Here is a 17,416-nt window from a genome sequence, read left to right as displayed (position 1 = left end):
CTCCACAGAGCTCTGATCTCGACCTTAGTGAACACCTGTGGAATGAACTGGAGCATTGGGTAAGGTCAAGGGACATCCTCCCCACAATAGTCCAGGGCCTCATTATATGTCTACAGAAAGAATGGTCCAAAATTCCCACTGATCACTATCGTATACTTGTGGAAACTATGTCCCTGTAGGATTGCTACAGTCATCACAGTGAGAGGAGGTTCTACATCTTATTAAAGTGGGCACCACAGCTGTTTGTTGACTTCTTTCCAAGCAGTGTATCTTTATAATAGAATTATAATCTTTAATTAAGTAAAATCCTATATAGAAAGCAGTGGTACTTGGTACCATGCTTTGCACAGGATTTTGCAATTTATTCATTATCCCTCCCCCCCAATCCCATAAGATAAATTAACAATTTTAGAACACTGAATGCAATGAAACTTTGCACTTAAAATGCAAACCAATTTATCACATAATTTATAGAACTTAATTTTCTATTTCTGAACTCCATTACATCCATTCATGTCCTAGATAGAAATACATGAATGAACACATATGCATACAGTATCTCCAGCTTTATTTTATTTTATTACAATTCCTACCCAAATGATTGTAAACCTATGTTACATTAGTACAGTGGGCGGGATAAGATATTTAACTTTCTCCAATTTTTTTTTCTTTGTATTTTTTTATTTATTTTTTACATAATTTACTACTGTGCCCAGATCTGGGCACCAGAGTTTCTTCTTGATGGGGAGGAGGTAGAGAGGATCCAGAGGCGAGTGACCAAGATGGTAGCTGGACAATGGAATGAATCTTACAAGAACAGGTTGAAGATCTGTGGGTTACAGAAATTGGTTGATAGGCAGAAAAGGGGTGATATGATTGAGACATTCAAATTACTGAGGGATTTTTTACAAGATTAATTCAGAGGAAATTTTTCATAACAGGTTGGTTGGAGAACTAGGGGCCATCCATGGAAACTCAGCAAGCGTGTAGTTAGTAAGGGTGTTAGAACTAGGTTTTTACTTGGAGTGGAATAAGCTTCCAGTCTGTTGCGAGTGCCATGACTGTGAATGTGTTCAAAGCAAAGTATGATAGATACTGTGCGAATGCTGAATAGTTCTTGACATGATGCTTAGGGCCTCCCTCGATGAGTCTAAGGACTCCTTGGAGTCACCCGTAATAATAATACAGAAACCCAAGGAATATTTTTGAGCCTCTTCAGGAATCCAATGAACAAGGCAGTAGTCTCACACCAGGTAAAAATTTCATCTCCTATCTATACACAGATTCAAAAATTCAAACCTACAGCATGTTGGTTGAAGAGTGAGTGTGCAAATCAGGTTGGCAATTTACGTGTTAATGTATTCATTATTTTTTTCTATTATATTCTGTTTCTGTATTACACAGAAATAAATATTAGATATCTGCCACATCAATATTTTCTATAGTTACTAGTAATACTGCACACTCAATGTAAAAGTTAAACTAAAAAAATTCAATGTTATTTATTACACATTGCATATATAACTACTATATAACATAACTGCTATATAAATATTACAGTAGACATTAAATGCAGATGTCTATAGGTCCCTATACACCTATGATATACCTAGGGATCATTGTATTTAACCTTAAAACCGCAGTGACTGTCCATCGGGTAAGGAGCAGATGCACAGGTGTCTGCTCCATATCAGGAACGGTCTCTGTTTCTGGGATCACCGACCCCAGCTAGAAAGTGGTAACTTCTGAGTAATACCTCACCTTTGCAGTGGGTGGGGAGGGATCCAAATACCAACTATAGACACAAGAAATATGCACATAGTATCAAAGCTGACACACCAGCTCGAACATTGCCCGGGTCAACAAGATTCACATTCATAGCTTAGGCAAAGGGCTATGTTCAAGAAGTCCACTACAGTCTCCAAATCATTTCAATCACCTTAAAAATGAACTAATGCAACCAAACAAGAACACTGGGAATTGTCTGAATATCCTCTAGTTCAATATCAAGGAATTCACTAGATCAAAATCAGAGGTATTGAATAGTATTCTTACCAGATACAAAGTAGACAGTGTTGTCATACAAGAAACTCACCACACCCAACAAGGAAATATTACCGTTCTTGGCTACATTCTTCTCACTAATAAACCTGATGAAAGAAATGGCTTGGCAAAATATGCAAAACTAAACAAATTTGGAAAGAATCTGCAACTCTCTGGACCATTCACAAAGTAACTTTTTTTCATTGGTATCTGGCTGGACACCTTCTCAATCTACAACGTACATAAACCTCCTTTATTTGACTGGCCAAGCCCTGCACTTCCTTGGCCAGTCCATCTTGGCATCATCCTCGGAGATTTAAACTCACACAGTATGTTACAGTGATACAATAATGATGACAGCCCAGGCTTGCAATTGACAGACTGGATGTAAGCAGCCGACAGCAAGCAACCCAGAACCTTTAAATCTAGAAGATGAAGATCAGAGACAATCCCTGACCTTTGTTTTACCACCACTGATATGGAAGGAACCCTCTAACCGCAACCTATCAAGTACTGTCTCCTTTTTCACACAGTCAGCACAGAGTTAGAGTAGGACTTATAATCCCGAGAATAAACAGCTTCCAAATACTCTGATGGAATCTCAGGAAAACCAACTGGTCAAAATTTGCTGAATTCATTGAAAACAACATCAACATAATTCTGCCTACAGTTGATAACAATGAAAGATTCACTAAGCTTCTCATAGCATCTGGCAAGAAACACATCCCAAGAGGATTCAGAAAAATCTACACAACATGCTGGACAACTGAAAGTAGTATGCTTTTGGCAGAGAATGAACAACAAACCATCCGGACAGTGTTTCTACCCTATTAAGGTTATTGGATGATGGTAGGAGCTCACCGACATGAAGAAATGAATCACCTTAACTTTCCCAGATCAAGTCACAAGGCCTGCTCACTGCTCTGTCGACTGGGAGGCCCCAGCAATACAAACAAGACTAAAGGAAAAGTAAACCCTAATGGTATTGCAAAAATCTTAACATAAAAAGCTAAACCCAAAATTCCCACAGACACCAAAAAAGAGATTCATTGTCTTTATAAAAAAAATTTTCTTATCATGTCCTACATTTACAAAAACTCCAATCCAGTAACTATAGATGAAATTGATGCAGCACAACTATTTAAAACAGATAATGCTCCTGATATTGACGACATCCTTACTCAACTTGGCCATAGAGCAAAATCCTGGCTATCTAATTTCTTCTCCATCAATAATAAATTATAAATGGCTTCCAAAACTTTGCACAAATCAAAACATAATAGCCCTGCCAAAACTCAATAAATCGGCTGATAACAGCATTATTCTGCAATAGGGCAGTATCTAGAGCATAATCCTTTTTTGAAAGGATTATCCTTTCTAGAATTTCTCCCAAAATAGAAGTCATCTTATACAGCAAACAGGCTGAGTTTAGACCTGGCAGAAGCAGCTACAACCAGGTGCTAGCTCTCACAATCCACACAGAAGGTGGATACCAGAAGGCTGTAAAAACAGGTCTATATAGATCTAACATCAGCTTATGATAGTGTCTGGAAGAAAGGATTACTGTATAAAGCAGTTAAATAATCAACTGTCAAAAAACTCTAAAATTACTAGAACAAATGTTGTCCAATAGGAAAACAAAGCTACATCTGAATTCACAAAAAAGCAAAACACTTATCCTATAGGATGGATTACCACAAGGATCTGTCCTCATCCCAGTTATATTTAACCTCTAACCCAGTTTTACTTAACAAGCGATAATCCCTCCAACTGATAGTTGAAGGTTTATCTATGCTGATGACATACGAGGGTGGTCTCAAAAATTCTCGGCCTCAACCATAGATAGCAACACTATCAGCAAGATTTTTTTTTCTAAGTTCATACATCTGTCATAAGCATCCATGTTAAATTGAGTCATTCTATCAAGTAGTTTGTTTTATACAGATGTCTGAAACAAAAGGGTTGTCTGTAACTCTTGAAATGAATAAAACTGAGTATCATGCAGTTATAAAATTCTTTGTAAAAGAAGGTTTAACACCAAAAGAAATTCATTCAAAGAAATTTATGGGCACTCCTATACTTCGTGTTCACCAATTAAGAAATGAGCTGCCGAGTTTAAATGTGGCCGTACCAGCCTTGAAGATTATCCATGTGAAGAACATCCAAAAAGTGTAACAACACCAGAAATCATTGATCAAGTGCACAATATGGTATTGGATGACCAGCGAGTCATAGTGAGTGAAACTGTTGAGACTATAGGCATTTCAAAAGAACGTGTAGGATATATTTTGCATGAAGAATTGCAAATGAAAAAGCTTTGTGCAAGATGGGTGACGTGCTTGCTCACAGCAGATCAAAAATGCACTCGAATGAAAATCTCTGAACAGAGCATGGAGCATTTTAACAAGAATAAAACCGATTTTGTGAGTCTCTTTATTACTATGAATGAGACTGGATTTACCATTACACACCAGAATCCAAACAGCAGTCAAAACAGTGGACAAAAGACGTTTGTTCAGTGCCAAAGAAGACAAAGTCAGTTCCATCAGCAGGAAAGGTCATGGTTTTGGTGTTTCATCATCATCAAATTCCTGATATATATATCCTCAAGTGGTGTACAGGATATGATAGTACTACATGAAAAATTTACATCATTACTAACTTCCTATTTAAAATGTTCCTCCGGTTCAGTCTGTTACCAGTCAAGACCCCAGTATTATCAGGTTTTATATTTCTGTCTTCTAAGGCACTTTTTACTGTATCAATCCACCTATATCTTGGTCTTCCTTTGGGTCTTTTTTCCTGCCAACCTCACAGAGAACATTTGTTTTGCTTATCTTTCCTCTCCCATTCTGTTTAAATGACCATACCACCCGAGATTAGCTCTGCCAATGCATTCCTGGATGCTGACAACATCATGTTCTTTCCTAATATCCTCGTTTTTAATATGATATTGTCATTGATGCCATTGGGTCATGCCCCTAATCGTTCTCACGACTCTCAGATCTGCGTTCTCTAGTCTATGGTCTAGTGTTTTACTTCTAACCCAGCTCTCAGATCCATAAGTTAAAATTGGTTTGAACACTGTCTTGTATACAGCTAATTTAGTGTTCTGACTAATTTCTCTATCATTCCATAATTCAGTTGACTTCCTACCATACCAACTCTCTGTTGATTCAGTTGTCTATTTCCATATTTAATTTACCATGTTCACTAAAAATCGTGCCTAAGCAGCTGAAATATTTTACCTGTTCTACAGGTTCTCCATTCACAATGCAGTTGATATTTTCAATGTTTCTGCCTATTTTCATTGTCTTTTTAATGCTGACCTTCATACCATATCTATTACAACAGTTATTCAATTTAGTCAGGGAATCTTGCAGACTTGTAGTGGATTTATTGTATTTAGAAGTATAACATCATCCACATAAAGCAAAGAGCTGATATTAACACCTCCAATTTTGATATCAGGTTTAATACCACTTTCTTTCATAATGTGATCCATATAGATAATGAATAAGAGAGCGGATAATGTACATCCTTGTCTGACACCAGATTTAACATTAAACCAACTTCTTGTACTTCCTTCAATTCTAACTGCTAACTTACAACTCAAATATAGACTGAGTACTGCTTGATATAATGTCCCATTAACACCATATAACTGTAGTGTTTTGAATAGCTTCTCTCTTGGCACATTTCCTTTTCCTGATCTACAAAAACTTAAATACAGATCTTTGTTATATTCCCACTGTTTCTCAGCTATTTGTCATTAAGTGAAAATCTGATCCTGACAGCCTCTATTTGACCTTCACCAGCTTTTCTTCCACATTTCTTCTCAACCGTTTCTCAAGTATACTTGCATAAATCTTAACAGGAACACTCAGTAATGAAACCCCTCAGTAATTCTCACATTAAGTTTTATTTCCCTTTTCTACTCCAATCATCTGGAATTCGTCCCTCTGTCCAGGCATTCTGAACTATGCAGTACAGCCACTGTAAGACTTTTATACCTCCATACTTGAGCGCACTTCTGGTTCATCTACTCCTGATGCCTTTCCAAATTTCAGGCTTTTGATGGCTTTTTCTACTTCAAGTATGGATATGCATTCCTGACTGCATGCCTGGTCAGTGTTTTTTTACCACTGTGCTGTCATCACTGATTGATTCATTTAGCAATTTTCGAAGTAATTACTCCAAACTACAAGGATATCTTTTTCTCCTGTTTTCATGTCACCTTTATCATCTCTAATTCCTTTTACAGCACTCATTCCTCAATTTCTGAGCTTCTTCAACAACCTCCAGAATATCTTGCCACTTCTTGATATTTATGTTCAATGTTCTTGTGAAACTCCTACCATGACTTTTGTTTAGTCAGATTTTACACAATGTTTAGCTTTCTTACATTTATCTCTGTATTCTCTAAGAGCACAAGCTGACTTATTTGCCAGGAACTTTTGATATGCTTTCTTCTTTTCCTTCACTGCCTCCTTTAACTTCCTGTGTCCACCATGGAGTTCTGATTGTTTTATCCTTGCAGACCTCACCACATGCCTTTCTGGCTGAATGAATCAGTGTTCTCTTCAGAGCATGCCACTGAATCTCCAATTTGGTTCCTGTTCTCAAACTCTTTCATTTTTTCTTGAATAATATTTGTGTATTTTAGTCTAGAGTTCACATCTGAGAGCTGTACACGCTGGTGTCCTGCACCAATGGGAAAACATCATTATCAACAATAACACAGTCAATGAGGCTTTTCTTATTCCTTGCCTCTTCTCTCTCCATGTGAATTTCTGCACATTTTTATGTTGGAGCATGGTAGTCCATGTGTCCTGAGCAGAAATCCAACAGATATTTGCCATTATTATTAGCTTTGCTCTTTTCTCCAAATTTTCCCAAAACATTTTTGTATGTCTGACAATCATTTCCTACTCTGCTATTTAGAACCCTAAGAAGGACCAACTTTTCCTTTTTCAGTGTGTCAGTTGCTCAAAAAATTCCTCCACTTCTACCTTAGTAGAACCTTCTGTGGGACCATAGGCACAAATAAGTTCTCATTGTCCAGTTCACCATTCTCATATTTTTCCACATCACTCTACTTGAGGATGTCTGCCATTCAAGAAGATTAGCCTCATATTTAGTGTTGAATACTATGGCTACTCCTTCTTTTCCTTGATTGTCATTGCCTGAATATAACATTTTGTATTTATTGCTCAGAAAGATCTCACCAGTTTGTCTTTTTTGTTTCAGTCCCCCCCCCCTGTCTCTATTATGTCGATCTGGTACTTACCTAATTCCTCAGCTAGCTCCATTTCTTTGCCATTCAGGCTTCTTATGTTGATAGTACAGATCTTGAAGTCTGGTGATGTTGAGTTGGGGTAAATTTTAGGATTTGTTCCAGTAGCTGACTTTTCACTGTTTGCCCTAGTTTCCTGGCAAAAACAATAGGGGGCCCTTGTTTAACCAGGCAACGCCCCATCTGGCATGAAAATCAGTCATGTCGTACGATCATTTGAAATTTTGGTTAATTTCAAAATTTCTCATCCGTTCAGAATCCAGGTAGATACCTAACAGGGTGCACCACGAGAAGGTGAGGATTGCACATTAGGTCAGAAGCCCTGGTCGGTTATTTACATTCCTTTGAAAGCTATGTGGAAGTCTCCTCTCAGTTATATAGCTTTGACCCTTAAGCAAGCATCGGTGTTTTGAGATGCTCAAGGCATTTTGTTTATTAATTATCTTGAAAAGGGTAAAACAATAACCGAGAAATAATATTCCGATCTTTTAACCAGACTAGATAAAATAATTCGAATGAGAAAAGACATGGTTTGCAGAAGAAAAAAAATCATCTTTCATCAGGACAATGCACCTGCCCACAAAGGTGTTTTGTCAATGGGAAAATTAAGGGATCTGCACTATGAATTGTTGGAACATCCACCCTATTCCCCAGATTTGACTCCTGCTGACTTCCATCTCTTCCCAAAAGTAAAACTCTTCCTCGCTGGTCAGTGTTTTTCTTGGAATCAAGAGTGATTGCAGCTGTAGAGGGATATTTTGCAGAACTTACTGAAAACCACTACAGATACAGGATAATGGCGCTGGAGCATCGCTGGAATAAATGTATTAATCTTAAGCTTAAGGGAGATTATGTTGAAAAATAAAAATAATTTTGAAATTATAAATTCGTTTTTTCATTGTTAGGCTGAGAACTTTTCAGACCACCCTCGTAGTTATCTCACCACCCAAGACAAGTACCCACCAAGGCCTTGAGGAAACACTAAGTAAAGATCTGAGCTCACTATAAATTACTTTGAAAGCTGGGGACTATGTCCTAATCCCAATAAAACTGCGTTTCTGCTTTCCACCTAAATAATCATACAGCTCATAGAAAACTAAAAATAAATTTTGGCAACAGGACTCTAATCCATGAAAGTAAGACTTGTTACCTTGGTGACACACTTGACCAGTCTAACTTACCGAAAACATCTGGAAAAAAGTAAGTTAAAGATGTCTGCCAGGAACATCATAAACAGAGATGACAGGCACAACTTAGGGTTGTAATTGTTTGATTTTTAGAACAGCAGCTCTGTCTTCTCTGTTGCAGAGTATTATTTGCCAGTTTGAAGCCGAAGTCACCACAGATCTCTTGTGGACACAAAGCTTAATAACGAGAACCATCTCTGATACCTTACAACATACTACTCTCCCATGGTTACCAGTTCTTTCCCACATCACTCCTCCATGCTCCAGAAGAGAAGAAGTCATCACCAAAGAAATAAAAAAAATCAGAAATAACATATAAATCCCATATACTGAGATATTTCTTCACCTCCGGTACACCTCCTTGTCTCCAGATCTCCCACATGGTTTGTGGAATTATCAGATGATGATTCCCAGGACTGGTGGATAAGACTCTGGAACAAACTACAAATAATTACCTGATTACAGATCCAACTATCAACCAGGAATTAATCTATCTCGACACCTCAGGAGTTAGCTAAACTGATTTAGGACTGGACAAGGCAGCTATGTCCACTTATTACATCTGTAGGGAATTACACAGTCATCCTTTTGCATGTGTGGTGCTATGCATATCACTGATGACTGCCCATACTCTCCTTCCCTGGAGGCCTCAAGAACTTGCATCCCAGATACTGCCATTGACTGGTTAACCGAATGGTCAATTTCTTGCATTTCCCCTCATATGCTAAATAAATAAAACCTTAAAAATATAAAACAATTCCACTGGACAAAAATTCTAGTCCACAATCAGTGAAACAAAGTTGTAAAGCTGGAAGAGCAAAATGAATAATCTATCCCAGATACACCTCACATGCCAAAAGCTTTCTCAAAATAGCCTACAGCAGTAATCATATATTTCCTATTTGCAAGAAATTATCATATAGAGCTAGCCACATGATTGTCATTACCAATCAAAATAATTAATAATTAGCTGATGATGTTCAGTCAGAACACCCATATCATGGTTCACATGGCTTCAGTCCGATATAGAATCTGACTGAAGCCATGTGAACCATGCTATGGCTTCAGTCAGATTCCATATCAGAATACTGAAAAAATTTATAATCGGTTTTGGGATACTGTTGAGTATCCACCGCCGTATTCACCAAATCAGGTGAATACGGCGAGTGATCCAACACACAAACTTGGTTTTTGCTCAAAAAACTGTCTCACAATGTTCGAACGATGAGAAGGTGCATTATCATGCAAAAGTGACCAGCCTGCCTGCATCACGATATTCATGCCGTGCGATGAATTCTTGCTATCAATCGCTTCAAAACTTTGAGATAAAACTCATCATTGACCATTTGGCCAGGCTTTTGACTTCTCCAAGCGACTTTTTTTTTTTTTCGGACGCCTCTCTTCTGGTAGTCTCCACTCAGCACTCTGTTTCGGGCTCATATTCAAAACACAACTTTTCACAACATTGAAATGATTGTCACAAACGTAACAATCATTTCAAGGAAGTTTGAGTCCTTATGAACAGTTTTAATTAGGTCCTTGCAGTGTTCAATTCAATACATTTTTTTGTCATCGGTCAATTTGTGGGGAACAAATCACGAAGTCAATTTATGAAGGCCCAAACTCTCGGTCAAAATGCTGTGCACAATTGATTTTGGAATCCCAAATCATCTTCAATCAATCTCACAGACGATTTCAGGTTTTCTTTGATGAAATCATGCACTTTTTGGATGTTAACTTCGCTCAGTCCAGTTTTTGGACGGCTCGGCTTTTCGTCATCTTCAAGCATCTCATGACCACTTTGAAATCGCTTAAACCACTTGTAAACTTGAATACAGGATAAGCATTCATCACCGTATTTGAAGCATTTGATGCGTTTCGGTAAAACTTTTACCAAGTTTAACATAAAAGTCAATCGCAGCTCTCTGTTTGAAACTCATTTTCCGACCATTCGTCAAAACACACAGTCATTCTTGGCACTATAACTCTGTTTCTAATGAAACAAATGGCATAAACAGTTGACACAACACTAATGAAGGTTTGCAGCTTTCAACAACAAAAAGATACAACAGGTGGCGCCACTAGTTTCTACCATTTTTGAAAAGTTCAGTTTCTTCTTGGACAGAGGGTGTGTATATATATATACCGGGTTATTATAAATAACGTCAAGTGTTCGTCAGAGCCCTCTAGCGAGTAATGTATTGGACGAAACACACCAATATTCGGTAGACGTACACAGTGGAATATGGAGATTCGATTTAACGAAAAAAAATAGTACCAATCGCCAAAAGGGGAAATTTTGGCGCTGCCAAATTAATTTTAGTAGGTGTGACTAATGAATGACTAAATGGCAAATGAGAGACAGCACACATCAATTTCATGATGTTTATTGTTAATTACAAATGAGGTTCAATATGACCACCATTCTGATGTTTCAGGAACTGTATACGGTGCACGACATTTTCCACAGTGGCTCGCAACATATCAGAATTAATTTGTCTCACGTGTAACGTTATTCGATCTTTCAAAGTTGGAATATTGGGTACATGTCCTTGATACACAATGCTTTAAAGAAATCTCCGCAGCCAAAAGTCACAAGGATTGAAATTGGGCAATCTCGGTGGCCATGGCATGGGAAATGCACGACTAATGATTCTTCTGTCAGAGAAACGTTGTCGCAAAACACGCTGTACCTGAAGTCCGATGTGGGGTGGTGCACCATCCTGCATGAAGATGGTCAAATCGAGACATCTTCTTTGCTGCAGTTGTGGAACCACAAAGTTCTGTAGCATATTGGCATACTTGTTAGCATTGACGGAACAGGTCACTGGTCTATTTTGGCGATTTTCCTCATAAAAGTATGGACCGATGATAAAAGATGCCGTAAATCCGCACCACACTGTGACTTTGGGCGAGTGGATAGGCATCTGCAGACACACGTGCAAATTAGTTGCAGCCCAAATGTGACAGTTGCGTGTGTTAATATCGCCGTTCAAATAAACGTGCGCTTCGCCACTCTATAAAATCTGCCACGGCGCCATGCATCATCCACTTCCATGTGTGCTAAGAATCTCAAAGATAAGTCGATTCGTGTGGTCACATCACCAGGGTACAATTCTTGAAGATGACTGATTTTATAGGGGCAAAACTTCAACATCTGATGTAGGATTTTCAACACCATTGTGTATGTGATATCCGTTTGCCAGGATATTGCTCGTGCACTGCTGGTACCCTGCACATTCGTCATCTCCTGTTCCACAATAGTAGTTGCAACTTGTTCAACTTGTTGGTGATTGGTTTGCGTCCCCTACCTACCTGCACCGCTAGAGTTCCAGTAGTTTCAAAATTGCCAAATCAATTTTCGTAAGTTTGTTACACTAATCTGTCCTTTTCGTAAATTTTTCATACACCGAAATTCATGAAGACAAGCACTGGCATTATTGTTCTGCTGATAATAGAGTTTGACTAACAAAGCACACTCACGTAAGGTAAGAGGCATCGAAAAGCAGTTCGTCTACGAGTGATAAGAAATCTCACAGGCTTTACTTTTATTACATGATCGCTCACAAGAAACACGATAACGCAAATTAATACATTTTACTCGGTAAACAGCACCAAAATTTCCCCTTTTGGTGACTTTTGGTACTTTTTTTTTTCGTTAAATCGAATCCCCACGTCTACCGAATATTGGTGTGATTCGTCCAATACATTACTCGCTAGAGGGCTCTGAACACTTGACTTTATTTTATAATCACCTGGTATATATAAAATTGATGAAAATAGAGAAAAAATAATCCTTAGCCTGCCCATAGTACTAAATGCACTGTAGATTTGCAAATAACCTTTCATGGATAGAGCAACATAAAATTTAGAGAATTTAGAGTTGAATATTATAGCTACTCCATCTCTCTGATCATAATCTTGCATTTGTTTCTCACAAACCTCACTTGTTTTTGTCTTCTTTGTTTCAATAACACATATTAGGTGAAATCTGGTACTTATCCAATTCTTCTGCTAGGCTCCATTTCTTTTAAGTTGATGGTGCCAAACTTGAATCTGCGCTGATGTAGTTTTGGAGTCTGTTCCAGTGGCTTTCTGCCCTAGTTTCTTGATGAAAACTGTAAGGCCCTTGTTTAACTGGGCAATGCCCCAGCTGGCATGAAATTCCTTCATGTGGTGCCATCATTTTATCTTCGTTTAAGCTAATAAGAATACAATTTGGTCTGCAAAATCCCAAATTGATAGCTTACTCTCATCCATTCAATATCCAAGTAACCTTCTTATGACTTGCACCATGAGAAGGTGAGAACTGGACATTAGGATATTAGCTCCTTATCAGTTGTCTTCATTCCTTAAAAGGCTGCATGGATGTCTCCTCCAAGTTAACCAGCTCTAACCTTCAAGTATCCTGGGCGATTCTCCTTCTTAGCAAAATGATCAATCCTTTGTCTGACATTACCTTCCTTAGAATGCATCACTTGCTTTTACCAATTGTATTTCCTCAGTATTCTGTCCCATTAAAATTGCGTGTTCCGCCCTGATGAATTGTTACTGTCAATAAAAATATAGTTTGCTATATTTTTAATAAATCTTTACTGTGTCTAACATGTTTTTATAATCCAGTGAATGGTAGTGGTGGGCATGTTAACTTTCCAATAAAAGAACAATGGCAACCATGGTTCTAGTGATTGTGTAAACATAGGAAATGCCAAACAAAGTATTTGATAAGAGAGTTTGTCCTTTATAAACATACATTTCAGAGAAATGATTGTCAGTCACATAACCTTCTTGCAAGTATGGATATCTGAGGGTTTCAGCCTGCTCTTAACTTTATATGAAATCAGTGTTTTGGCAACAGGGAGATAGCAGGTAGGAATACAGCCTTTCACATCACCTTATAATTCATCTGAAGCACTAGCAGTAAAAATCTTGTTAAAAGTCTTACCTTGTCCCCTTTTATTCTGTCAAAAACAAGGAGTAAGAAAACACATCTGAACATCACCAGTAAGACAGTCTCTGAAAGTAAGTACAAAATAACAATCATGTGAATTGCAAAGTAATTCATCAGCACAAGAAATGAAGTTCCTTTCTGTTGTGCAAAATGTATTTATCTCTCCTATTTCTGATATATAAAAAAAAAAAAAAAAAAAACAAGAAAGAGGAAATTCCTTTCAAGACCAATATAGCTTCACTAAAATTCCTTTTAATTCCAATATTACCATAGTCTGATTACTTGTTCTACAACTTTATTATCACTCAATTTACTATAGATTTTTATTTGATACTGGTACTTTGCTATTTTCCCAAAACTGCTGGAAATGAAATTGTCTAAAAAGGCTATTATAATTATAAAACCCTAGAATAAATACTTTGCAATTCTGATGATACCATATAACCTGATTCATGTTTTTTTTAGTACTTTTGCAAAAATTTATCACTTGATACTTCTAGTTCCTTCAAATAGAATTTAGTGATTGTGCCGCATCATTCTTCTTATACTGTCATGGTACATGGCTATTACAAATGTAACAAAAAGAATGAACACTAACTGAACATTAAAAGGCAACTAAATGACTCATTAAATTTTAACTTAATTAACCCTGGTTCAGCATTACATAGTTCATTTAGAATTACTTTAATGTGCTTGTATGTTGTAATATGCAATTTGGCTGCCATCTAATAAACACAAATGTCTTGAATGGTGTGAAAGTAGTGAAACAAAGATTCACTGCTTTTCATGTAACTTGGCTTAGCTTTGAGATGACACCAAGTGTATTCTTTTTTTCTTATATATCATACCCAAATGCATAAGATAAAAAAAAAAGAGATTTTGCACGTGTTCCTTGAACAGAGTGCAGAATGTAGTCTATAGGAAACACAAGAGTAAGGAAAGCTGTTCCAAAGAAAGAGGTTGATGAAATGAAAGAAAAGTTAGTTAAGGCTGAAGTTAGACAGTAAATAACTGTTGAAAACAGCTGTTCGTGTTCATAAAGTTGAGGAATGATGGTAGTCAGTTCAGTAGAATACTATCCATGGAAATATCAACAGAATAGACAGTAACTGGAGTGGATCTGTAAAGCATTGGGGGGGGGGGAGGATCATCAATTAACAATTGCCTCTTCTGGATAGCAAAAGCATAAGAGAGTAGGGGTGCACCACTCCAAATTTGAGAGCAGCAGTATCTGCAGATTTGGAATTTATCTCCAGTATTAGTAATTGCAGAAGATCAAAGCAGTGCCTGGAACAGAAAAGGTATGATATTTTTTGGGGGGCTGAAGCAGTATGGCTGAGATGTGTTTGTGCAAGAGAGACTACAAGTGTATGTCAGCCATAGAAGAAAAATGTGATCCTATTTGGAGATGTGGATATTATTAAAATAAGAGGAAGTGAAACAAAATCTTTAGGAGAAATACAACAGAAAAATATACATATAATCATGAGTATACGTGAACTCATTAAAATATATACAGGGTGGCCATAAACAAAGAAGTAGTGTTCAGAACCCTGCAGCAAAAAATGTATTGGACGAAATTCAACCAAACTTGGTGTAAGTACATTCTGGAACATTGGGTTTTTATTTACAGAAGATAAGAAATAGCACAAAATTCTACCAGGGGACATTTGGCACTATAAGCACTTGCTTGGGATTAATTAAAGTGATGGCTAGAAGAGGCAACAAATCGATTTTCTTGTTCATATAACTTACAGTAGTTCAATATGTCCTCCTTTCAGATGTTCTAAGAACAGCTTTCTGTGAATGACATTTTCTACAACAAAAATGCAACAGACATGCATTGATTTGCCTCGCAAGTTGCGTTATTCTGCCTTTCAAAGTTGCTAAATCAGGAATATGTCCTTCATACACCAACGTTTCAGATGGAGAACAACCAAAGGTCACAGGTGTTGAAATCAGGTGAATGAGGTAGCAATGCTGTGGAAAATGCATGACTAACCACTCCATGTTCTGTGAAGTGTTTTTGTAACATTTGCTATACTGGCAATCCAATGTGAAGTGGTGCTCCATCCTGCATCAATATGGTAGAGTCAATGCATCTTTGCTGCTGCAGTTGCAGAATATAGCAGAGATTATACAAGTCAATGTCCTGTCAGGTGAAGTTCTTCAAAAAAGTACAGACCAATAATAAACGATACACTGAAACCACACCATAATGTGACTTTCAGTGAGTGTAAAGGGGGATCTGATGGAACACATCAGTTTATTCACAGCCCAAGTGCAGCAACTAATGTTGCCTCATTTGGGCTGCATTTTATTGGTACACTACTGTTTCGATAAATATGCGCTTCATCACTCATCAAGATCTTCTATGGACATGCATCATCCCCCTCCATTCGAGCTACAAACATCAGGGCAAACAGTCTTGTTTCCACATCACCATGAAGCAAAGCTTGAATATGGGAGATCATGTGTGTGTGTGGGGGGGGGGGGGGAAACCTCAGCATTTAATGCAGAATCTTTCACACAGTTGAGTATGGCACATCCAGTTGCCTTGATACTGCCCGAGCACTGCTGGACCCTTGTGCATTATTCATTCAGTGTTCCACAACAACAGTTGCAACTTTGTCAACTTGTTGACGAAGTTGCAACTGCTGTTCCACAATAAACTGCTGTTTGCACCCTCATCCTGGCAAAATGCTAAAGATCCAGTATTTTCAAATCTTAAAATCATTTTTCTAAGATTTGTTACTGTCATTGAACCTTTTCTCCTATCCTTCAAATGCCAAAATTCTCGAAGTGCGGCATTAGCATTACCGCGTTGTTGATAATAAAGCTTGACTAGCAACACATGTTCCCATTAGGTGAGATCCATAGCACTTCTGTCTTATCATAATGATGCAAATCCATTTTGTTCTTCTTTATATCCACCAACTCATCAGCAGAAACAGTGAAATTATGCAAATATCACGCAATTCTAGCAACAATTGTCCACTGGCGGCAGAATTTTGTACATTGTTTTTTTTCTGTAAATCAAAACCTCATGTTCCAGAGTGTACTTACCAAGTTTGGTTGAATTTCATCCAATACATATTTCGCTACAGGGCTCTGAACACATCCTATTTAATTATGGCCACCCTGTGTGTGTGTTGTTATGTTATATATATATATAAAAATCGGCTATGTTGCTATTACACATGGTTATAACAGATTCATTGCTTTTGATGTATACAACAGGTCTGAGTTTTCAGATGATGTCAACTGAATGCTATTTCATGTAAATGCTAATTTGTATCCAATTTTTAAGTTTACCACAAAGGAGGTTTCGAATCCTGATTAAAGTACAGATGTTTGCAAAAGCATGTTCTGATTGACGCTACATGTCAGGGAACAAGCCTCAAAACTTTTTTCTCATGAATTATTTCATGAGAAAAATTTAATGGAGTGAAATAGCACAAGAAAACAAAAGTAATATTTAATGCTTCCAATATTTCAACTCAGTTACAGAGACATCATCACGGAGTACTAAATGATATTTGTAACACACACAAAGGCAGCACAAAACTAATTAAAACAAATGGATGAAAGACTAGAGTCCTATCTAGGTGAGGTGCCCTCTATGGATACCTGTCAGCGGCCTAGGAGGTAAAATGGGATTTTTTTGAAGTTTTATTCCTTGGAATACTTTGAAATCTCAGTTTATATCCTAGGCCACCGACGGGTGTCATTAGAGGGGGCAACTCACCTAGTTAGGACTCTGGTCGTTTATCCATGTTTTAATTAGTTTTGTGCAGCCTGTGTGTGTGTGTTACAAATCTCATTTTTGTACTCCCTGGTAATGTCCCTGTAACAGACGAAATATTGGAAGCATTAAATATTACTTTTGACTGTTTCCTAGTACTGTTTCATTCCATTAAACTTTTTATCATGATTTTT

General features: G+C 37.5%; 1 protein-coding gene across 6 annotated transcripts in view; it reads right to left on the bottom strand.

The window, feature by feature from the left end:
* The window catches only part of LOC150101365 (serine/threonine-protein phosphatase 2A 56 kDa regulatory subunit gamma isoform-like), a 430,932-nt gene that overhangs the window by 388,894 nt on the left and 24,622 nt on the right, over positions 1 to 17,416 (bottom strand). For 4 of the 6 annotated variants that reach the window (XM_090400219.1, XM_090400225.1, XM_090400223.1 and 1 more), the window contains exon 2: positions 13,472 to 13,542. The exons of the other annotated variants lie outside the window; for them this stretch is intronic. In XM_090400219.1, the coding sequence (XP_090256345.1) occupies positions 13,472 to 13,525 (54 nt within the window). In that variant the 5' untranslated portion in view covers positions 13,526 to 13,542. The remainder of the gene's footprint in view (positions 1 to 13,471; positions 13,543 to 17,416) is intronic. 6 annotated transcript variants of the gene reach the window in all.

The sequence above is a fragment of the Typopeltis vanoorti genome, chromosome 11 (genome assembly GCF_054136105.1).
Source record: "Typopeltis vanoorti isolate ZY-2024b chromosome 11, IOZ_Tvanoo_1.0, whole genome shotgun sequence".
NCBI classification, from domain to species: Eukaryota; Metazoa; Arthropoda; class Arachnida; order Uropygi; family Thelyphonidae; genus Typopeltis; species Typopeltis vanoorti.
This window is presented reverse-complemented; position numbering and strand designations above follow the sequence as displayed.